Source organism: Branchiostoma lanceolatum, chromosome 5, assembly GCF_035083965.1.
Source record: "Branchiostoma lanceolatum isolate klBraLanc5 chromosome 5, klBraLanc5.hap2, whole genome shotgun sequence".
Classification (NCBI taxonomy): domain Eukaryota; kingdom Metazoa; phylum Chordata; class Leptocardii; order Amphioxiformes; family Branchiostomatidae; genus Branchiostoma; species Branchiostoma lanceolatum.
In genome coordinates, this window is record NC_089726.1 from 16,500,265 (window position 1) to 16,524,515 (window position 24,251).

At 41.4% G+C, this 24,251-nt stretch overlaps 1 protein-coding gene across 5 annotated transcripts in view; it reads left to right on the plus strand.

Annotated features, from left to right (window-relative positions):
• The first annotated feature begins 4,551 nt into the window (after positions 1-4,551).
• Positions 4,552-24,251, plus strand: part of LOC136435459 (uncharacterized) — a 39,635-nt gene continuing 19,935 nt past the window's right edge. For 3 of the 5 annotated variants that reach the window (XM_066428979.1, XM_066428978.1, XM_066428983.1), the window contains exons 1-28: positions 4,552-4,674; positions 6,034-6,211; positions 10,322-10,463; positions 11,492-11,609; positions 11,985-12,105; positions 13,313-13,473; positions 14,970-15,118; positions 15,285-15,375; positions 15,632-15,853; positions 16,059-16,191; positions 16,333-16,494; positions 16,704-16,803; positions 17,044-17,251; positions 17,562-17,716; positions 18,164-18,254; positions 18,428-18,649; positions 18,879-19,011; positions 19,201-19,465; positions 19,789-19,990; positions 20,107-20,255; positions 20,791-20,881; positions 21,019-21,240; positions 21,587-21,719; positions 21,821-21,982; positions 22,268-22,367; positions 22,504-22,711; positions 23,239-23,393; positions 23,857-23,947. In XM_066428979.1, coding sequence (XP_066285076.1) covers positions 4,605-4,674; positions 6,034-6,211; positions 10,322-10,463; positions 11,492-11,609; positions 11,985-12,105; positions 13,313-13,473; positions 14,970-15,118; positions 15,285-15,375; positions 15,632-15,853; positions 16,059-16,191; positions 16,333-16,494; positions 16,704-16,803; positions 17,044-17,251; positions 17,562-17,716; positions 18,164-18,254; positions 18,428-18,649; positions 18,879-19,011; positions 19,201-19,465; positions 19,789-19,990; positions 20,107-20,255; positions 20,791-20,881; positions 21,019-21,240; positions 21,587-21,719; positions 21,821-21,982; positions 22,268-22,367; positions 22,504-22,711; positions 23,239-23,393; positions 23,857-23,947 — 4,234 coding nt within the window. In that variant the 5' untranslated portion in view covers positions 4,552-4,604. The remainder of the gene's footprint in view (positions 4,675-6,033; positions 6,212-10,321; positions 10,464-11,491; positions 11,610-11,984; positions 12,106-13,312; positions 13,474-14,969; positions 15,119-15,284; positions 15,376-15,631; positions 15,854-16,058; positions 16,192-16,332; positions 16,495-16,703; positions 16,804-17,043; positions 17,252-17,561; positions 17,717-18,163; positions 18,255-18,427; positions 18,650-18,878; positions 19,012-19,200; positions 19,466-19,788; positions 19,991-20,106; positions 20,256-20,790; positions 20,882-21,018; positions 21,241-21,586; positions 21,720-21,820; positions 21,983-22,267; positions 22,368-22,503; positions 22,712-23,238; positions 23,394-23,856; positions 23,948-24,251) is intronic. The other 2 variants (XM_066428980.1, XM_066428981.1) reach the window with 2 other exon arrangements.

Here is a 24,251-nt window from a genome sequence, read left to right on the forward strand (position 1 = left end):
AGATGTCTTTATGTGAAGAAGCTATAAAGAACAGGCGCTGAGCTCGCATATCACCGTTCATGCCGTGTTTTCTTCAGCCCGACTGATCGCGGCGTCTGCTAGCTGCTTAGAGGTCAGAGTGCATAGCACAGCAGCCACATGAATGAATTAGGAGTCTAATCAAATATTTCAAAAAGAGAAAAAATTAGCAAAACTATAACGGAGTCCGTTCTTTTAATTACCATTTATCATCAATGTTTTGATTACGATGTTTAAAAGAAATATTTTTTCATCATTCTATTTAGTTACTGCAAAACTATTAGTATACTAAGCGTTTAGATGCTGTGGGGGTAAGGAGGAGAAATTTTTTAGGGTGATGGCACTGGCGTGGTGGAGGACAAGACAAAGCCTGAGACAAGACAGGTTCTTTAATAGGTGTGTGAGTCCTTAATTAAGATGTGTTCATATGTTGTAGATACTCATAAAGTACTCATTTTCAAGAGACAGAGCACTGCATTGCAGAAGTTTGAATTCTTACTGTGTGTTTTTTTCATCAACAAATTTGAAGTGTCCAGTGTGAAGCCTTGAACTTATGATTATAACGTTAACATGATTCTTGAATGTTTTGAGAAAGATCATTGCATACACATCTCTCTACTGAATTCACAACAATTGTTGACATGAGTGACACCTAGTTTGAGAAGGTTGAACTGCAGGTCCATTACATTTACTAGTATGTGATGTACTTTACCATCTATTGTTAGTTAAGATCTGCATATACAAACGTAGAATACAACATGGGGTATTCCGTATCGCCCGAGGTACCGGCCCGACCATGGGTCGTATCGCCCGACGGCCAATACAGAATACCCCATGTTGTATTCTATATTCATGTCATACCTGGGCATTTATGCGGAACACCCGGATAAATTAAAAAAAAAAACTCAGTAATTTTGAGCCTTGCATTAGTTTGATATTTTTGATGATTTGATAATTTTCTGTTGCTTTGGCTATTATCTGCTTTCACTGCTTATTATGACTATTTGCAAGACTCATCCAAATCTAGTAACTTTTAGTTGAATTATAACAGCTCAGTGCATGCCGCTGAGTACTCCAAACAGATGTAACTATCAAGGGTTGTTTTGTTGTTTTCTGGTAGCCTCATATATACTACATTTCTTTCATCCCCCCTCTACAAAATAAAAGAAATCACGGCCACTACCAGGGAAACACAGAATTGTAGAAAACGGTGAAACAGTAGGATAACCCCTGACTGAAACCTTGAGAGTACTGTGAAGAAAACACCATTGTCATCCAGAGAGTTATTCAACTTAATGATTTAATCATATGATTAAATCTTGACTTTAATTTCGCGTTAGGAAGAAAATGGAGTGTCTGCTGTGGTTTTAAGTTCGTGTTTGAGACAATAGTAGACAAAGGGGTAGGAGGGCAAAAAATGTTTGCGGTGGTTTTAAGTTTGTCCAGAAAACTACTGCCGACATTTCTGCATTTACAGTATTATGATCAGGCTATAAAGCTCTCCAAATATTGATACTCGCTAATAGGGTTTTTTTCTTTCTTTTATGATCCCTTAGCATTGTGATACAGTTCAGAAATAAAGGGCAATCTTTTTATTACGCCCCTGTGTCAATAGATCTTAAAGTTTGTGATCACTGATTGTAAACAATGTCTGTTATAAACTCCACCCAGCAATAAATCATCTTTATCAGCTGGTGGGCCATTTATTGTTTAAATTACAAATCAGTGCAGGGTTGGCAAACCAGAGTTAGTAAACTTTCATCTAGATATGAACTTTTGTCCCATCAGTGTATAGATATGATAGAAACTTAGATATTAGTAAAGCCATACATATATAGCAACATTCTTACCATTTTGTGTATCATTCTTACCACTTAAGTGCAATAAAGACCATAGATTTGCTCAAGGACAGTATAGAACAATACTTACTGCATTTCTTCAAGTCTTTTTCCAACCAGTTCTATTCCAAGGAGCAATAACCTCCTTGGAGCAATCAAACTGATTCTAAAGAGTCTGCTAAACATGATACTGAATTTGAAAAGCCTTGGAAACAGACATCAGCTGACTACCCAAAGTAGCTAAATCTGTTTGAGTAAGCCGACTCTTCTAAACTTTACTAAGACTAAACCCTCGGTGCAGTCTGATAGGATCATCATGGTCATTGCTTGTCAATCTGGTGGAATGTTTTTTTCCCTGACCCTGAACTACATCCAGGACAGAGTTGGGTAGCAAACACTATAATAGCAGGTGTATTGCTACTTAATCTTTGCCTGTAAATGATAAATTTTCTGCATGTCTCTTTCTGCTTTGGTTGAAACTCATAATGAATTTGAGTAGCAATAATTATAATTATAAATGAAATTCCTTTTGCAGGAGCCATAAAATGATTTTAAAAAAATGCATTGCAGCCCTTGCCACACTATAGACAAGCGTCATACAATCATGTACTTGTACATGCCAAATCAACAATAAAAACCTTGACAAGAGTTAGGTTTAATCTACATATCTTTACAAGCATCATTTTCCACTATTGAAATGACCTTTACCCTACTTTCTGTGCCATTTCCTGCATGTGCCGCAGTAAGAAAGGCTTACAAAACACATGGCACACCTTGGCAACAACAACAGGCTGCCCTTCCTTCTGAGAAGCACTGTTTTGCTGGCATCAGCAGTTTGTGAGCCACACGGTATGTGGTTGTGGCATGACGCTTGTTGATTCTACACTCCAATAGGCTGAGCTCACTTCTTGTCTGTTTGCCAACTTGAAACTTTGAAGGGTGGCCAAGCAGGATACGTCCTCAAAACAAGTTTCATCAAATTTGGCCAGATGGATATGTGTCACCGAGCTAAAAATTGTTCTTCCCTGTTGGTTGTATTTCCCTGTACAACAACACCGAACAAAGTGTTAACTTTGTATCCAACACACAAATGTATGACTTTCATAAAATGTGAACTTAAACAAGACTTGTCCCAGATATGATACACACGTGTCTGACTCATTTATACTGTGGGTAAGTTGTGTGATAATGTTAGATTTGATTGTTGATTAGTAAATAAAGTCTACTCGTCAGTGCAATTGTATGTGGTTCTTCATTCAAAGAATGATTACTAAGTATCACCTGTAGAGTTTGGGCACAGAAATTGATGTTCAACTTCGTATGTAATGATTTATACACTAAAAGTCTGGACTTATCATGTCATCCCATTGACACAGAAAAATAACGGTATAGCCTATAATCATGTATCATTATGATGCAAGATCATTGGTCACTAACTGTTAGATATTCACTGGAACAAAGAAAAAGAAGAACAAAGCCATGCATAGGTGTTCGCCAGCTGTCATGTCTGCAGGTGACAAAGAACAATACTGAATGGGATCTGGGACAATAGGGTCATCATCTCACAATGGTGCCACATCTCTCAACTTTGGACTTTGACGTTCTCTTGGTATTTGACTGGATGAAAAATATATGAGATGGATTAACTGAAACAGACATTTTGTGTGAGCTCATTTTTTAAAGTGGAATGTTTGAACAAAGAAATTGCTATCATATAGCTATAACCTCATTGCATATAGTAATTGGAACAATAGGCAGTGCCATACTCATGTATTGTATATTTGAAAATTTTCTGTCTTGCAGACATGTATCATTTGATATTATCACAGGGATTTTGAATTCGACTTTTGAAGAGGATAAGAACTTTATAAAATACAGAAATTTAAAACTGAGAATTTACAGATCATCAAAATCTCCCTTTGTTTGGTAACAACATGGTAGAAACATGCCAGATTTTTGTGACGGCAAATATGGAAGGGAAGAGGAACTAACAACATGTTTGTTTTTTCTCATAAGACTTGGCAGTCTGCTGGAAGCTATTAGACTTTCTATATGTACAACGGTTACAGTATATGACTTGTCTTAAAGCAAAAAGTCATGATACTATTGATAGAGAATTGTTCTCGTACTCCAGAAACATCGGATCATTTCAAATAAATGACTAAATGCTCAAACTATAAGGAATCACCATTAAACTTCAACTTGAACTCAAGAAGCCAAAGTTCATTTACCCCAAACGTGAAAAACAAGCTGGTGATGTCATTGTACCAGCTATCATGTTACGTGGGGTGATCCTGTTGCTGTAAAAAAAGTGCTGATGAAGACAACAAGTGGTTGGTTCCAAAAGGCAGTCTCAGCATTTTCTTGTTACCCAAAACACTTGTGGCCTGTCCAGACTTTCAAACACTCTCTGGCATGACTTCAATTACCATCTTTGTCCTTCTGTCTTCCTGTGCAGTGATTAAATTCCCCATCAACCAATCGATGTGCGGTACCCCACAATACCAACAGAGTTTATGTGCAGTGTACACTACTTACTAGCCAACCAAATAAGTTGACACTGTGAGGTTAATTTACAACTTTGGGTATTTGCTGTGGGCAAATGGTGACATGCAGGGCCACCCTGTGTCAGCATTATTCTAATTAGCATAAACAGTGCATTGGTCCATAATCCCATTGTTCAGGGGGACCTTATAAATACTGGTGTTGAGTTGGGGAGAGCAGTTCAGTTGGGACAGCTGATACAAGATGAGGGTCCCCGCGATTTTGGCTCTCCTGTGTTGGGTGGCCTGTGCCTCTGCCTGGGAGTGTGACAGCAGTAAGTTTGGTTTCTTCCCCATTCGCTCTACTCATTGCTCTTCTATAAAACAGTTTTGCAATTTTTAAAGGGAAGTTTTATTTTCTTTTTTTCTGTTAGATTAGCACGCAATGTTTTCCAACCAAATGTCAACTTTTTCCGATCCTTTTAGTGAGGAGCCAAAATTTCTATGCTTAAGAAATTTCTATCACATAGAAAGTAAAATTATGATTTGGATATGTTACATTACATGTAGCTTCTTTAGGAGACAAGCATTTGTTAGTATATGATGTTAGCAACTCTTCAACATTACCAGTGCATTTAAAACTTTGATGATATGAAGTCAATATAGTCGCCCATGATAGTGGCAAGTCATGGTGGCTTAGTAAATATGTTTATCAGAAAATGTTTTGACCACAAGCCAACTGCTTGATGCTCGTCAATGAATTTGTTTTCCGTTCACTGGGCAAATTGACTTTCCAGTATTTCCCTCAGTGGCATATGGCACCACCGTTACCAGCAGTAGCATTTAAAATTTGCCAGGCAATTTAACATCATTCTTCTGTCACATTCAATCTCAAATAGTCAAGTTGTAAGGTTTGTTTTCTAATGTTTGATAGAAGGGATGGTATATTTTAGGGATAACATTTGGCAGTCTATGGGTCCAAATGCCAACCTCCCAAAAATGTACTTGTTGATGCCAAGAATGGGATCACAACAGGACTAATGTTTTTGTGGGGAGGTGCATTACCATAACTATAGGAGAAAAAGGCATGTCGCACTGGGGTTTTAGTGGGGGTCGCCCCCTGAAAGAGTAATACAATAGGATATGTGGGCCTTCGGAGTGGCATATGGCACTTCAAACCGTTAGGATTAAACGGTATTCTGTTTATCAAATTTCAAAAACTGTAGAATATATTATCTAGGAGGAAACAATCAAGTGTGAATCTGTTTTCAATATAGCCAGTATTTTTCCAGAATTTTTGCTAAAGTGACCATGAAAAAGTCTAGATTGGAGATTGCTCATGGCAAAAGGGACCTGTTGAGACAAGGAGTGGTAACTGATAGTAAATGCTGGAAATTTTTGTGGGGGCTAACAGGTGGCCTTGGATAAATGAATCCATGTATGCCTGTGTTATTTATTCCATCTTTTATTTCAGAATTGCCTTAATAACAAGAAGTTATTTTATCAAGAAGTCAAGTTATCTATGTACATTTTCTTTCTACAGTCAGTCCTATCATCAAATACATGACACTAGGATTCTTTTTGAGGTGTATCATCTAATTTCTGGAAGCAGAAATATTCTCATTCTTTCTGTATTTATCGGTAGTGTCACATAGGTCTGGGATCTTATCCTTTTCCCTCTCCTTTCCTTTCAGATGCTGAGCACTTGACAGCAGTCGACATTAAGATAAAAAGCCACGAGGATCATGTGATCTACGGACAGCTCCATGCCTGCCCGCGGGCCGGGGAGGAGCTCAGCCCCAACCTCCGCTTCCGCTTCCAGAACCAGCGCAACATCATCCTGGATGAGGAGACCGGAAGCTTTGAATACAGGTAAGGCGTTAACCTACGTTAGGTAAAACTTCTGTTACACATGGCCGTACCTACTTTAGGTGAATCTCCTGTCACACATAGCCGTACCTACGTTAGGTAAAACTCCTGTCACACATAGCCGTACCTACCTTACGTAAATCTCCTGTCACACATAGCCGTACCTATGTTAGGTAAATCTCCTGTCACACATAGCCGTACCTACATTAGGTAAAACTCCTGTCACACATAGCCGTACCTACGTTAGGTAAATCTCCTGTCACACATAGCCGTACTTATAGGGAGAAATCCTGTCACACAAAGCTGACCATGGCCTCCCGACCTTCAGTGGTCATGGCAAGGTCACATGTGGTTAGTTGTTGGCGAGGGTGGATTCCAGCAGGCTACTCCCAACCCAGTGCTGACCTTGGTTGGGGAGTGGTCAGGAGCAAAGTCATGCATGGGAAGGTCCTGAATGAGGGACAGGGGCTTTACTACAATTTTATTAGCTGATTTTCTTAATTGCTTGTTTGTAAATTATGACTAAGAATGATAAAGTCAGCTCTTAAATAAAGATGTCATTCTTGGGTTGTTAGTGCAAAATCCCTATAATCAAGGCAAAAGAAAGACTGCAAAATAAAGTTTGCTGCTTTTACAATATCTTCTGTAACTAAGAAAATAGATTTGATTTGTTTCATTGCATTTGAAGGAATAAAAGAAAAAGAAACTCTTTTTAATGTGGAGTTTAAACTCTACATATTTTACTATCAAAATGATTTCATTTGTGCATGTTTGGGGTGTAGTACCGGTATAGGATTTACAATACTAGCCTTTTTTTCGTCTGGTTGAGGTTTAGAGTGATTTACATACAATGGCACTCTGCCAGCTTGATCAAAGTTCACACCAGGAGAATGTGAGGAGCCTGTTAAATGAAATGAAATGAAATGTTCTCACCCCAAGGAAAGGGCTACCCTCTTAAGCATTATGTAACCTGTTTTGCAGCATAGCTTGTACATCTACAGTGTGTAATGTGTCAACACTTCTGGGTCACTGAAAGGGTGGCACATGCTGTTACCTGGTCACACCACCACCTGTCAGCACTTTCTGTAACAATCGACTGTCAGTCATGTGCAGACATCTGGAGAGGCTTAATGACCCCCTGTGTGGGCGCTGCCTGTGACTGGAAGAATCTCTCATCAAATGCCACACCAATTAATTTGGTTAACCTTTAGCACAGAACGAGCCATTTGGCACCCAGTTCCCTATTGGTTACAGAGTTAGGCAGCAGGGAGAATGTTGAGTGTTCCTCAGATTAATTTTGCAGATTCTGAAGAAAATGAACAGCTGTATATGAGGGGGTGTGAGTGTATTGTACAACAAGGAACAAGTTTTAGATTATACTTATTGAAGAAAAAAACACACACATTTAGTTTGCAAAAAACTTCTTTTAACGTTACTTCTTTAAAAACAAAACTTACAGCACAGCATTTGCTGATGTTGCTTTATCACGGGACAATGATAATCTCCAAGCAGATGTGGTAATGTAACATTCTAATGTTTCTCAAGCTCCCAATGCCTTGGAGGAGCAGCGCACCAAGCAGATGTAGAAGGGCAGAAATCGTAACGTTTCTCCTTTTATTGGTTCCACGGAGCATCAAGTTTTTCTATGCTGTTCCAGGGAAACAGGAGCTTGAGAAACATCACAATATCGTCTTTCTACATCTGCCTGGAGATTAGGACAACCGTGGCATGTCTGTATAAAACAGACTTCACGTCATGCACGTGTGCAGGGTACACACCTGTCCAGGGTAGATCAAAGGTTCCAGAAAACATTGTACGGCACATTTGTAAACTTCATGTTATCAGATAACTTCTTCAGGTCAATTAATCTTGGTTGGTGGTCACGAAAAGTTCACAGCTCAGAGTCCATCTGACTGTGAAGAACACAATGTAGTTACACGTTAGCAGCAATGATCTAGGGTTGTACACTTGCTTAGATTACAGTCTAGGACAATCTCTGGAATTGACATTTAAAATATTTCAATCCTTGCTATCATGTACCATAAATATATATGTATGATCACATGTGCATGTACATTGCACATATACATTGCATGCTTTCCAAGTTATAACAATTTGTGGCATTGTCATCAAAACTGAACATTTAGAATCTGAAGCTTCCCATTGGCTACAGAAGATTATGATCTCTACAGCATCAGGACCGTTCTAGTTTGTATAGCTATTCATGTTGCTCTTTACATGGAGGATGACTTAATTTACCATTGTGTGATGGCGACTTGGGTCTCATTGAGACATTTCAAGCATTGTCTGAAGTGTATTTCAAGAGTGCCGCAAACCCTGGACTAACTTACTACTTACAAAGTTGAACAACCCTGCTCAAGTGCAAGGGTCATAAAACTTTAAGTGCCGAGATAATCACAATGAAGATCATAAAAACATTACTTTGTTTGTTTGACAAAATCAGTGCGCATGTCCAAGCCATTGTTTCAGGTCAGGTTTATGATCGATGCTCCAGTTATGGCTGAGGCAAATAAACAGTTCAAAGTCAAGTTTGGAGACAATGGGGTTACCAAAAAATTCAGGTGGTAGTATCAATATTTTGGGCTCAGCAGTTTTCATAAGAGTGAAGAGTTTACAGTCATAAATTTTGCAAATTGTGTACTTAAGGTCTGCCATGCTATGATTCATTGTCCCTCAGCCCATATAATAAACCCATTGACATGATGGTAGATTTGAAATGCAAAGATTTCAGTGAGTGACTGAAAAAATTTATATGTCATGTAATATCGATGGGGATTCAGATACCTTAGGCCTTACTTACTGTCTTTGTGACTTGTTGAGAATAAAAGTTTCCACTAGAAACCAAAAGCCAGTGATTTTAGAAATGTCAAAAAGCTTTCTTGTGCCAGCGACAGCTAGATCCAACACTTAACGTTGGGTAACATAAATTCGGGATTTTTCCGATAATGGTTGACCGAAATCAATCTAGCAGAACAATAAACCATCCTTTTTTTCTATTATTCTGTCAGTATCATGTACTATCTTTGCACTAATCATATATATGGTAGATTTTGTCTCTAGTCGTGCTAGCACCATAATATTTCAACTTGAAACTACCGTCCGCCGCACGCACAATGACGGTGCTGTCGGACAGGGGTGAACATTAATTCGGGAGAGAAGATTCGTCTTGAATATCTTACCGCTAATTACATTTTATACAGCAGCTATTCGTTACATCCTTAGCTTGAGGAGAGTGCTATGGATATAGACGTGTCCAAGTAAAAAAAAAATACACGAAAAAACGGCCGTATCGCACACATCAGGCCTCCGGGAACAACCTGTGTGTTGAGTCGGTAGAACGTTACTCAAAGTCGATCCCCACCGTCATGGAAATGTGTACATTATTCATCGGGGCGTTAGCTGGATGCCGTAGAAATGGTAATACTACTATGTCCATGTGTTTCTGCTTGTGCTAAGAGCAAACTTTGAGGAAAATATCGCCATCAGTCCACTATCACACACAACATTTGGACAAAAAAATGTTCCTCGCAAACGTTTGTCGTCTGCCGAATAGCAGGATTCTGGGTAACGAATATGGCGGCGGGAAAATTCACCGTAGTGCCGTAGCCATTGGTTGTAGCAACAAAGAGTCGTTTTGATGATTAATCACACTTAGAGTCCAGTTGTAGGTTAGCAAAAGAGATTCTAATAAGTTGTATTGTAAATAATTGTGTTGAGCAGGAAGCGGATGTGACATTTGTCTTATAAACCAGCGAACAACTATGTGTAGTATAATTCTCCCACGAAACCCTCAGACTGTGACAATAAGGGACGGAGAGTTTTTGACGTAGCCAACTTCTAATGCATGGTTATCGAAGCTTTTCAGACAGTGTTCTGAATACGTTAGTCTGTCAAGTTTGCATTTCTAGCGGTATTACTGATGTTGCATCTAGCACATATCCCTAAATACCCCGTTTTCGAAAAATCCCGAATTTAAGTACCCCGCGAATTTATGTTACCCAACGTTATATATGATGATCCTGTTTATACTTGGATAATAACCTTATAAAGCAGTTTTGTAACGCTGAGTCTTATTTATACTCTTGCCCCCAGCCCTGACAGAGAGCACTTCAGCGGAGTGCACAACTTTGACTACACTGTTGAGGATGAGGTGGAGCGCAGCGAGCCTGCCAGTGTCTTCATCAGTCTCCGCCCGCATCCCGATGAGCCCAGGCTTCAGGTGCAGCATGTGCAGGTGAGTTATCCTTCCCTAGTTTAACCAGGGCTGTCTCCAGGACCCGTCCCTCCGTCCCAGGATGGAAATTTGCTTGTTGGGACGGAAAAAAAATGTCACCCTGTTCATCCCAAAAATTGGAACTTTGTGACATGAAATTGATGAAAATGCATGTTTGTAGGCTTAATTAAAATGACAGATCTAACAAGATAAATGAAAACATTGGATCTCAAACAATGAGTGGGACGGGGAAAAAAATCAAAGCTGGAGACAGCCCTGGTTGTGATGTTCACCCCTTGAAGTCTGCAACTGTGCCAGTAACATAAAGATTTCAGCTGTAAGGTCTTTTTTGTCATGGAACAGGATCTCAAGACATGCAAAAAACTACAGCTTTAGTCTGCTGGCTTGTAAGATTTTCTTATCATTTGTGAGATGAAGGAATTAGAAAAAATTTTCACATGATTTTGAGGGCTAGAAAACACATGTAGCCTCACTTTGTCAACTTTGCTGTGTATCCTATCTGTCCCAAAAATGTTTCGAAAGATGTTGAATTTTAATGGATTGGTAAAAATGGACACTGACTTTGAGTCTAATTTGAAGTCTAGAAAAAAATTATCACATGTGTTTATTAGTTATATATGTAGAGTGACTTCTTTGCTACATTACGAAATGGTAGGTATGCTTTCCATTTGGTTTTATTTGGCCAAGTAAGACCAATATTGTATGATCAATACTCTAATGGGACAAATGTGGTTCAACAGTACCTCAGTATGGACTTTAAACTTTGTACATGTCTACCCCATCTGTGGTATGCTTTGTACTTGTTTAGTCCATACTCTTTGCAAAATCTCTCTTCCCTAGACTTTAAACCATACATGTAGCATATTCAGTAGAAAATCTCAGCCAATGAAGAAATAAAAGAAGAAAACACAAGCTAAGGTAATGCCGTTGTCTTATTTCCCATACTTACACATGAAAAATCCTATAATGAAGCATGTATTATTGCACTTTTGTATGCTATTTGTACAATTGTTCTTTCTTTCCTTTAGGGCAATGAAGGTGAGATCATCCCCCTTCACATCCAGGCCCAGCTGGAAGATGAAGACGGCTCGGAGACTCTGACTGTGACTTTGTGCAACTGTGGCCAGGAGGTCTCATGCAAGTCTAGTATGTATACATATATACATGTGTATATACAGCATGATATTTTATCTGTGCCATTGATATGTTCTTGTGGACTTTGCACAAACGTATACTGTGTATCAAGTTATGATCCACTAAGGTCTTGGATATTTTTATTACGATTAGTAAGAATTAAGTGAAATTTTGTTTACGTTTATCACATAATTATACTTGAAGTCAATGTTCACTACAATACATCTTGATATATGGCACAAGTATGCTTGCTGAGATCCAATACATTTTGATTCAAGTTTTTGTATCAAAGACTTATTGAGCATAATGTTTTTCCACTACTGCACTCATTTTCCGTCCATAGTCTATGACATATGTTAAGATGTATGTTTTTGTCCTTTCCAACAGAGAAGTGTAAGTGCCAGCTGAGTGTGCCATCTGGGTGGCACTTCCTGGCCGGAGGCCAGCGTGTGCACCGCAGAAACCTGAACAAGCTGACTCCGGAGCAAGCCAACCAGCTCTCCATCCAGTAAGCAGGAAGTTTGGGCTGACTTAGATCAAGGAAATTATATAGACGGGATTTGACGAGCCAAGACAAAGGCCGCGGCGGGGTCCTATTCCAGAGCCTACTCCTGTCTATATAACCTCCTCACTTAGAGTAATCTAGAACCATTGTCTTGGTACCACATAGCATGCATATTATGTTAGCAGTTTTCTTCCTGCAGGAGATCATGTCATCAAAATCTCTATATACATGTTAAGATGACTGCTTACATGAAAAATTGATAATGGTAACAAACAGCTGACGTAGACAGTTTAGTATCACCAAAACCTTTGTTCATTGAGGAGAATTCCACTGCAGTGCTGTAGAATTAATTTATTTTCATGAGGACTTGATTTCCTGATTGAAGGGAAAATGAGGTTTTTGCAGTTCTCTAAGTTCAGTAGTAGTTAGGGGTGGGTACCGGTACAGAAAAGTCAGGTCCGGTCCAGGTCCAGGTCCACAGGGTCAGGTCCAGGTCCGGACCTGGACCTGTACCTGATTATAGTAGTGTAGCAGTACACCATATTTTGGAGAGTGATTTACTTGATTGCAAGTATATGCATGTGTCGGACAGTAACGCCATGTCTGGAACGATTTGCCATGTATGATTTCTTAGGCTCGCACTGTCTTAAAATTAACTACACTCGTCTCGCCGTGTGTTGACTCATCCTTTAGGTGTTTCTAGATATGATTCACAGCTAACATCTTCGAAAAAGAGCAACCACGACTCGTTAAATCTGCTGTTTTGTATTTTCTTAGACCGATAACATCATTATATTTCATTATATGACCGCCTGATGGTAGTCTTGTACTGTGAATTTTCTAATCGGTCCAAAGTCCGGTCCACTGATTTTTTCCGGACCGGTTTTTTTGGACCGGTCCACACAAAAATACCGGTTTTGTACCGGTACACGGTACCGGTACCCACCCCTAGTAGTAGTACATTGGATTTGAAACCTATATTGGCAGTATCATGAGTTTGCGGTGGAGAGGTGAATGCAAAAAGCGAAAAAAATTAACCACAGCAAATATTTCAAAATTTACAGTATTGTGTCATCGGTTTTGATAAGATGCATATATAGTCTTTGGTATTTTCATCTTTGAAATTTTAACTTAAGTCTATATCAATGAATATACAAGTATCAGGAATATGTTAGAATAGATTTTTATATCTTTGTCTGTATACTTGCAGGGTACCTGAGAACTCCCATGGCCAGTACTGCTTTGGTGTCCATGCCATTACTGTGGAACAGAAGGGCAAGGGTCACATCAACGCCCAGGTCAGCCAGGACATGCACATCACTGTCCACTCCAGGAACCAGCCTCCCACCATCACCCACCACTCCAAGACTGGTAAGAACCTTAAGACATTCAGAGTTTAATGACCGGCTCGACGGTGCATCAAAAACTCTGAAGGCCCACAAGCCATACACACCACTCTACACAGTGCATGGGAACTAAAGTGGGAGGGGAGGGCAGGTGCCGAAACTTTTACGAAGAAGAGTTTTGAACAGATGCATGCGCAGAGAGGTCCCACACTGTGGGAAAAGCCAGCCCCCAATCTCCCCGGTGCAATCCAGCGGAATTCCGCACAGGGTACAATTCTACACCGATAGTGTCATCCTCCCTCAGTAGTTTCTTCCATATCACATAGTAGCCAGTGGACGTGCCTGCTGTTGAAGAGAAGTCAGACACCATCTTAGTGTTTGACACACCTGAGATAAGCTTGGGAAGAAAATTGCCCTGTGTTTGTTTGTTTATTTGATTGAAGCTTTGTTTATTCATGAGAAGCTCAAATCGGCACGCAGGCCGCTTTTCATTGAGGTCATGAGGGAAGATATAAGGGTAAGATAGAATATAACAGGGATACAGTCATTTGTTTTACGAAAGGTCTCTAGTTCTTTTTATCCACCTACAGTACTGCCTCACAATTACTCCTGATGAAAAGACTGATTAATGCAAAATACCTGGATTCGACCTCACAGCTTCTTAATCCAGATGGTCACTATCCACTGGACTACGTACGCTACAACAAATATGTCTGCGGTTCTGCAATGTTTACAGTGTCCCAAGCAAGACATTAAACACTGCAGACATATTTGTTTTTCTCATTGGCCTGAGAATGAGACAGGAAATTGCAGAACTTTGGACTTGTTATTGTTTGAGGCCAGGTGATGGCCGCAGGGAGTCAAAGTACAAATGATTCAACAGAGTCAACAACAAGTCGAACTTTGATATGTCGGTCATAAATCTTAATCAGAAATGTTAGTTTATACCATACAAAGTATAATCAGCATCTGAAGACTACATTTGTGTATTGATTTCAGTAAATCAATTTTTTTTTTGGGGGGGGGGGAAATTAGGGGTTGGTCTTTGCATTAAGGTCTAGTAAACTATGCATTTAATCCATGGTCAGCATAGTGTCAATGGGACTGAATTTTCACATACTGTTACAATGATCAACAATTGAAAGTTTTTCAGAGAGCAAGATTATTCCAACTCATACACAGGGTTTGGCATCCAAAGCCAAGCCCAAAGCAGTGTAAAGAAAGTATGACACAAAGACTGCTGAAGAAAATGTTCTTCCATTACTGTTAGATGATGGCATTCCCGGGTATTCCATCCCTAACTATGAATTGTTTGTGCCTTTGAATAAGCGACTTCATGGTTTGAACTGCTCATGCTCCAATGCAAAGCTCAAGTCCCTTAACATGTAAACAGCTCTTGCCATATTACCCACAATGCATCATGCCGTTCATACTCAGTTCAAACTGTGAATCGGCTTATTACTGGCATGTTTCTGAATTACGTTAACTTTTTCTCACAATCAAAATCTGTTCTCCGCGTAGAAACCGTGCGCTGGTGCACCATCTCTGCTCAGGAGCAGCAGAAGTGCCAGGAGATGAGCCGTGCCTTCATCAGGAGACTGAACCACAGGCTGGAGTGTGTACAGGGCCAGTCTAGTGAGGACTGCATGTACAAGATCTCTCACAACATGGTATTGTATACTTGTTCTACAATGCGCTTCTCAAGTTTTCTCTGAGCCTTTTTTTAGGCAGCGACTGTTTGATGATTTTGTAAGAAATTTTCCAAAAATTTGTGAATGTTTGGTAAGATAGAAAAAATTGTATCCAAACGGAATCATAATTTTGTGCTACATCTAGGCTGATGTGATCACCCTGGATGGAGGAGATATCTACACTGCAGGCTCCAAGTACAACCTGGTGCCAGTCATGGGAGAGGACTATGGAAATGGTGAGATACAATTTCACCCTTTCTTGGTTTTTATGTCATTGTAGTTTAAAAGAACTCTTCAAAGAATTGATTGATTAATGTAGGTGTTTGCTGCGCTACAATAACTTGTTTTATACTTCTAAGTGGTGTTTAGAATAAGCAGTTTCGGAAAAATAAAAACAAACTTTGAACAAGAAAAGTAAAGCCATGTGTGCCAAACATTGATGTGTTATGTCCTTGGTGCTGAAAGTGTTGTTTTGTTGTATGCCACTTCCAGGTGATGCCAGCTACTGGGCTGTTGCTGTGGTCCATAAGGACAACCGTGATATCAACATCAACAACCTGCAGGGCCATAAGTCCTGCCACACCGGTATCGGCAAGACGTCCGGCTGGAACGTGCCGGTCGGCTGGCTGATCCAGAACAACCAGATGCAGGTGGACAGCAGGAAGTCCATCCCACAGGCTGTGGGCAAGTACTTCAGCAAGAGCTGTGTGCCTGGTAAGTGCATGTTAAACACTAGTACTGTGACAGCCGTACCTCTGCCATAAAACATACTGACATGTTGTTTTTTTCTAATCTGTCCTCTACTGGATTAGACTGTCTATAAGTCTTTTGTTCTGTGTCATATAGAATACTGAACTGTTTTAATACTTGTTTTTCCCTCCACTTCCAATTTCATGACTTGACTACTGCACATTTCCAGGTGCCCAGAGCCCAGAGTACAACCCTGATGGCACCAACCCTGAGAGCCTCTGTTCCCTGTGTGTCGGGGAGGGAGAAAACCGCTGTGTCCGCAACACCAACGAACCCTACTATGGATACTCTGGAGCATTCAGGTACAATCCTTAAAACTTGATAAAAGCAAGTATGATGGAATAGTTTTTCAGGATATTAGTAAGACTAGTGGTTATTGAATTTGGAAAAAATTTACGAACAAATTGCAATTTCAATATGTTTTTCTGCCCTACTGCTACCAGGTGCCTTGTTGAGGGTGCTGGTGATGTTGCCTTTGTGAACCATGTGACCGTGTATGAGAACACCAACGGCCACAGTGAGGAGGAATGGACCAGGAACCTGGACGAGGACGACTTTGAACTTCTGTGTCCTGATGGCTCCAGGCAGCCGTGGAACCAGTACAAGTAAGACCCACTTTTACACTGCTACAAAATGTACTTACATCTACAGATATGTTTTGAATACTTCCATCTTATCTAAATGATTTTGTAAGGGCTCCATTGGAAATCAGTGACTCAGTTAACTGAAGGGACCACCCTAAAGGTTCATAAAAAGATAAATATAACTGTTATCATGCATGGTTGTGCCAATAACATGATGACTGTTCCCCCAGGGAATGCAACCTTGCCCGTGTCCCTGCCCACGCTGTCATGACATCCTACCACAGCAGGAAGAACCTGCAGCAGATCCAGGATGTCCTCAACCAGGCACAGGTAGGAAGAGATACAGAAGTGTCTCAACATAGCCAAGTAATTGGTACTCCATTTCGTGAGGATTTTATTTCATGGAGAAGGGAAAGGGAGGTAGTACAGAAGTGATACATAAGAAACATGTACAGTATATTTGCAGTGTCAAGAATTCACAGGGGAGTGGTCACTACCAAAACCGTTGTAATAAAACCACAATAGATTTTCAGCCATAAGCATAGATTTTGATTCCCTTTACTATTTCAGGAACATTTTGGCTCGGAGGGCTCTGGTGATTTCCAGATGTTTGACTCCAGCGAGTTCGAAGGTCGTGACCTGATGTTCCGTGACAACGTGCAGCGCCTGGTCCCGGTTGGGCAGCGGAACACGTGGCAGAAGTGGCTGGGCTCCAGCTACATGGAGTCTGTTGGTCACCTGATCAGCCATGATGAGCAGAGGAACCAGCGTGTTCTAAGTAAATACTTGTCCATGTATATGCACTATCTAACACCTGATGATGAAAATAACGTATTATCTGATTCATTGATAAGCAAATTTACTCTTTTTGATCAATTTTCACTGTTCTTCATCTCTGCTCCGAGCTGATACTGATAAAAGTAAAAAGTCTTGTTGGTCTTATGTCATATTGAGATTTACACAACTTACACGCTTAAGTTTAATATATGACTTAATTTTGCATGTAACCAGTCATGTTGAAATTGAAATAGTAAAGAACATAGAATACAGAAGCATATCTGATAATGATGATGATGACATGCCCATAGACAAGCAGATTCGCTGGTGTGCGACATCCGACGCTGAGATGGAGAAGTGTGAGCGGCTGAGCAAGACCCTGACTGAGGGTGGTTTTGTCCCCACCGTCAAGTGTGTCCGGGCTGACAATGCTGAGCAGTGCATGCAGATGATCCACAGGAACCAGGTACAAACTTTGTAACACGGAGCCTAAAGGCTATGGAGGCAGAAATCTTATATGGGAGCAAATGATGTGAGCCAAAAGAAACAAAGGTTTTCCCCCAAGTATTCAAGAGTTATTGAGCTATTGTCTCATTTACATCAACGTTGTCTTGACTTTGTCAATTTTTTTCCTAGTATTGGACTATCTAGAATTGTCTTCATGTTATTTGGATGTCAATTCATAGTTCGTGGTTGTAGCCTGACTGGCAAATCTTACTCAGTGTCACTGACGAAAAGTAGTGGATGCTACTTGAAACGCCTAACTGTTTCCAAAATCATATCCAGTTGCTTGAGTAACTGCTAATTAGCGTATCTTACAACCTGGATGACTAACCTTTATCGAGGTATTCAGGAGTTGAATTTCAAAATCAAATTTTTTATGCTGGATATTAAGAGTTATTTCCTCTTCAAGGCTGATGTGATCACCCTGGATGGAGGAGACATCTACCAGGCTGGGATGAAGTACAACATGAGGCCCATCATGGGGGAGGACTATGGAAACGGTACGCACAACCAGTTCTTGCTGTTGACTATGTAGCTGTTTTAAGGCTTGTGATTCTTGATCCAGCATTGTAAGATGTTGTATTTTGGCAACGCTTCAGGGGCTAGCCTGCTAGTATGCTGTAGATATAACACTGTGGTTGAAGTTTTACAATAAGTTGCACACCCTTCCCAGGTGATGCCAGCTACTGGGCTGTCGCTGTGGTCCGTAAGGACGACTCTGAAATCAACATCAACAACCTGCGCGGGCGTAAGTCCTGCCACACCGGTATCGGCAAGACGTCCGGCTGGATCATCCCCACCGGCTGGCTGGTAGACCAGGACTTTGTTCACACCGATGGTCAGACTAGTCTGGTTCAGGCTGTGGGACACTTCTTCAGCCAGAGCTGTGTGCCTGGTAAATATGGCACTGTTGTAGACTTGGATTACTTCTTGTTAGCAGGATCTGTTTAGTCCAGATTGAGAACTTTTAAAGAAAAAGTTATAGACCTCTATATTAGTCATTATTGGCACTTAAATGTTGACTGCATATCAATGTTTTCAGCTGGACAAACCTTTGATATCTTGAAATGGCTTCCATCAAACCTTGTAGACTTGGCACTGAATATACTTCTATTTACACAAAGGTGCCAAGAGCCCTGAGTACGATCCCCAAAACACCAACCCCTCCAACCTGTGCTCCCTGTGTGCTGGTGCTGGAGAGGACCACTGTGTCAGGAACAAGAACGAGCCGTACTATGGATATGCTGGGGCATTCAGGTATTAAGTCATTCTTTCCTTTATTTTACCAGCAGAGCATGGCTCAAGTTCGTGATCTGTTTGTCAGGTGTCCCTCGATACATAAAAGCTCATGGTTTGATTTGCAAATATTTGAATGGATTTATGATGTTCACATGATTATCAATAGTTTGCTAAACATAACCACATACTATGTGGTTGTCCCCCCAGGTGCCTTGCTGAGGGATCCGGTGATGTTGCCTTTATCAACCACCTGACTGTCCAGGACAACACCGATGGACACAACCCTGAGAACTGGGCCGCTGGCCTGCGCTCCAACGAGTTTGAGCTGCTGTGCACGGATGGTTCCCGCCGTCCCGTGGACCAGTGGCGCGAGTGCAGCTTGGCCCGTGTTCCGTCCCACGCTGTGATGACGTCCAACGACAGGAGCCAGGAGTGGGTGGACAGGGCAGTGCAGCTATTGAAGAACACTCAGGTGAAAAATCTGAAGAATCTGGGTAAAATTGAGTACTGTAAATTCATCTACATTTGCGGTGGTTTTATGTTGCAGTTGGAGGGGTAAGAAGGTTTTGGCTGTGTTATAAATTCTCAGTTTAAACAATTCTACGGTAGAGTAGTCCTAAAAAGGAGACATATTTACGGTGCCATGACTTTGCAGTACAGCGACCACTGCGAAAACCACAGAATTAAACCACTGCAAAAGTTTCATGATTTACAGTGTAATGACCATACTCTCATCTGTGTATTGTAGACAAAGCTGAAAGAAGGTGGTTTGAATTTTACCATTTCCATCCACAGGACATGTTTGGTACAGATGAGAACGAGCGTGGCTTCCAGATGTTTGACTCCGCCTCCTTCAGCGGCCACAACCTGCTGTTCCGTGATGACACCCATCATCTGGTGGAGGTGGGCAGCAAGGACAGCTGGGAGAAGTGGCTGGGACAGGAGTACCTGCGCTGTATCCGCAGCCACCATGCTGTGGAGACAGTCCAGCCTCACAGTAAGATCAAGTCTTTATTGCGAGCCAATGCTTTGAAAAATGCAAGCATTCTGTTGTTGAATCAGTGAATTTTTCACTTTTCGAGTGCTCACAAAAAGTACTATTTTGTTGCACAGGCACCATGCGCTGGTGCACCATCTCCAGCCAGGAGCAGCAGAAGTGCCAGGAGATGAGCCAGCATGTCAGCAGGAGCCTGAACCACAGGCTGGAGTGTGTACAGGGACAGTCTAGTGAGGACTGCATGTTCAAGATCTCTCACCACCAGGTGCGGAACACAACAGTTTATACATGATATGATACATCTGTAACAACAGAAAGCAGAATTAACTTCTAACATCCTGCAAAGGACATTTTTCACCTTTGTAACATGCATTACTAAGGTTATTCAGGCGCATGAAGAAAGCAGACATTTCAATGTCCAAAATTTGGGAAGTTTTGTGTTATGAGGATCAGCGTTTAACAGTGCCAAAAATAGAACAGTATAGGATGTATGTCTTACAGCAAAGATTCTTCTAGTGCCAACACATGTGTTAGTGTTTAATAATGAACTGCAACCTCAATGACGTCATCGCATAAGGGTTATGTGACCCACCCGTCACTCCGTTCCATCGAGTCTGGCGGCCATGTCACAACATCCATGTTCCTAATAAACATCTGAAGTATCAGGCAACATCCCCGAGCAGAGTCACTCTTTCGCGCCTCTTGGCTACTTACTGACGTAGTTGCTTGTTAGTTTATGGTACTGGGATACGTAACTGTACTTCACATGTTTTCATCATTACATTTGGTTCAATCTTCAGGCCGATGTGATCACCCTGGATGGAGGAGACATCTACACTGCCGGATCTGAGCACAACCTTGTGCCGGTCATGGGAGAGGACTATGGAAATGGTGAGATGGAGCGAACATCGTTTTCTGTTGTTCAAATCAGTACTTTTCATTTTAATGTTTGAAATCACTTGGAGACTTCAATTGTTGATTTTTGTCCTTGGTGCTGAAAAAGTTGTTTTGTTGTATGCCACTTGCAGGTGATGCCAGCTACTGGGCTGTCGCTGTGGTCCATAAGGACAACCGTGATATCAACATCAACAACCTGCAGGGCCGTAAGTCCTGCCACACCGGTATCGGCAAGACCTCCGGCTGGAACGTGCCGGTCGGCTGGCTGATCCAGAACAACCAGATGCAGGTGGACAGCAGGAAGTCCATCCCACAGGCTGTGGGCAAGTTCTTCAGCAAGAGCTGTGTGCCTGGTCAGTGAAAACTTTGTATTTGTTATCTAGTAGATCAGGTTATTTTCTTTAGCACACTGAAGTAGGCATTTGGTTACCAATTTTCTATTGATAACAGGGCTTAGCAGTAGGGAAAGGGTTAAAAGACTAATTTCCACGAAAAATGACCGACCCGAAAAATGTGCATTTTTTGTGAAAAAGTGTCCTTGTTTTACCTTGAAATTAGAGGTTTCCTTTTTGCAGTGTTTTAGTAACAGTTTGAGTGAAATCAAACACATTATATTGCTTTAATGATTTGCTCTTCAAAGATACATCAAATCTTTACAAACCTGAGCTAAGCTTTTCTTCTGCTGCTTGTTCTAACAAGGTGCCCAGAGCCCAGAGTACAACCCTGATGGCACCAACCCTGAGAGCCTCTGTTCCCTGTGTGTCGGGGAGGGAGAAAACCGCTGTGTCCGCAACACCAACGAACCCTACTATGGATACTCTGGAGCATTCAGGTACTAAAAGGACCTTTGACAGGACTGTAACTGTTGAAATATGATATTCCATACACATGTGTGATTTTCGAGAATGTCTGACCATTTTCTTCTACCACTAGGTGTCTTGTTGAGGGTGCTGGTGATGTTGCCTTTGTGAACCATGTGACCGTGTATGAGAACACCAACGGCCACAGTGAGGAGGAATGGACCAGGAACCTGGACGAGGACGACTTTGAACTTCTGTGTCCCGATGGCTCCAGGCAGCCATGGAACCAGTACAAGTATGAATCTTTCTTAAGTTTACAAATTGGCAAAGAGAACATCAAAACATCCTTTATATATCTATTTGGACTTAATTCATGTAATCTGTATCTGTAAACTGTCTGACCGTTACCTCCTGACCTCAATTAAAAGCGGCCTGCAGGCTATTTTGTGCTTCTCAGGAATAAACAAAGGTTCAAACAAACAAACTTCTCATAGTATCAGTCCAACTCCCTCCATAATATAATCTTTTTGCTTAGTTCATGAGTACCCTTGAGAACAATGCCTCTTTGCTCTTTCACCAGGGAATGCAACCTGGCCCGTGTCCCGTCCCACTCTGTCATGACGTCTCCCCGTAGCAGGACAGACATTCAGCAGATTGTGGACTTCCTGAAACTTGCTCAGGTGAGACAAGCTAAAGCTTACTATGTCCTACAACTTGCTGTCTACATTATTTTTAAGACATTTATCCATTTCCAGAGCTACATAGATGTAGCATCAGTGGTACTTACCTTATATTCTCTCTTCTTTTCCATTTCAGGATCACTTTGGTTTCCAGTCCTACGGTGATTTTGAGATGTTTGACTCCAGCAAGTTCGGAGGTCGTGATCTGATGTTCCGTGACAACGTGCAGCGCCTGGTCCCGGTGGGGCAGCGGAACACGTGGCAGAAGTGGCTGGGCTCCAGCTATATGGAGTCTGTTGGTCACCTGATCAGCCATGATGAGCAGAGGAACCAGCATGTGCTTGGTACGTACTGCTTATAGTCAATATTTTACCATATGATTCAGAACTAAGGTTGTAACTTTTCATATTTTAGTTTCCCATGATATTTCAACAAGGTATTTTGACAATCCAGCTTGATCATTAGAAATACTGTAACTAGTCAACAGTACTTTTTTCGCTGCATTCATCCCTGTGTGCAGCAATGCTTTCATGACTTGTGAATGCTAAAATTCCAGTAATAGTATTACCTGCTAGAAGTACAGTCAAACCTGCCCAAGAAGACCACTCAGGTGACCGATAAAATCTGGTCTATGTGGACAGGTGGTCACAAAAGACAGGATTCTTAATGCTTGTGTCAATGGGAAAAATCATATAAGGGGCCACCAAAAAGTGGTCACATTGGCCTGGTGGTCCTTATGTAGATGGTTTCTGTGCATTGCCTGTAGGCTACTTGATCAGTTCTACAAGAAGCAGGTAAGTTGTCAACAAGCCAATGCACTTTGAATATGTACAGCATGATATGTAAATGACACCTGATTTCTGAACTTCAGACAAGCAGGTGCGTTGGTGTGTGACGTCTGATGCTGAGAAGGAGAAGTGCGAGGAACTGAGCCGTGTCCAGAAGGAAGGCGTGTCCTTCCCCACCATCAAGTGCGTCCAGGCCGACAACGCTGATCAGTGCAGCCAGATGATCCACATGAACCAGGTACGCATGGCCGCTACAAATCTGTCAATCATTCATCAAATGTAGGTTGTTCACACAGAGCAGAAACACTTACCATGGATTGTTTATCATGGGCCATGACAGTCATGACTGGAATACTGTACAATTTGATGAAGTCCTTTTTGGAGGGACTTTAATTTGCTGTGGAAGGGGAAAGGAAGTCTACGATTCTTTTAGTTTGCTGTTGAAACTGGAGGTCTGCCCGCCTTAGGGACCTCCTCCCCCCCCCCCTACTTTGCCCCTCGCGGGGTCATCTGGGGGTAATCTAAGTTGAAGTTGAAACAGGTCTTCAGTACCATGATAATTCATTGGAAACCATATTCGTGATGTCATAAATTTGCAATGAAGATATCACCATGAAAACCTTGAAGACAAAACCATTACTTATATTTTAAGATTTACAGAAACTAATACAGGTACTTTGTGTATTATCTTTTCTTTGAAGGCTGACGTGATCACCCTGGATGGAGGAGACATCTACCAGGCTGGGATGAAGTACAACATGAGGCCCATCATGGGGGAGGACTATGGAAACGGTATGTACAGCTGCCACATGTCATTGAAGCTACTGTCTGTTTTGTATTTTTCAACATGCCCACCTGTCTTTCATCATCATCAGTCGATGTGCTTTCGCGACAACGGGGTTATACCGCCCTTTTTGGGGTGACATACCCTTTGATTGCCTGTCATACAAGACGGCGATGCACCAGGTCTCCCGTCCGGGTGAATGGTGTAAATCACCGTACACCTGTCTTTAAAGATAATGACAGTTTGAAGTTTAACCTCCAACATGTCAACAGAAGAAGACTTGTTTGTTTCACACATGATGTCAAAACATAA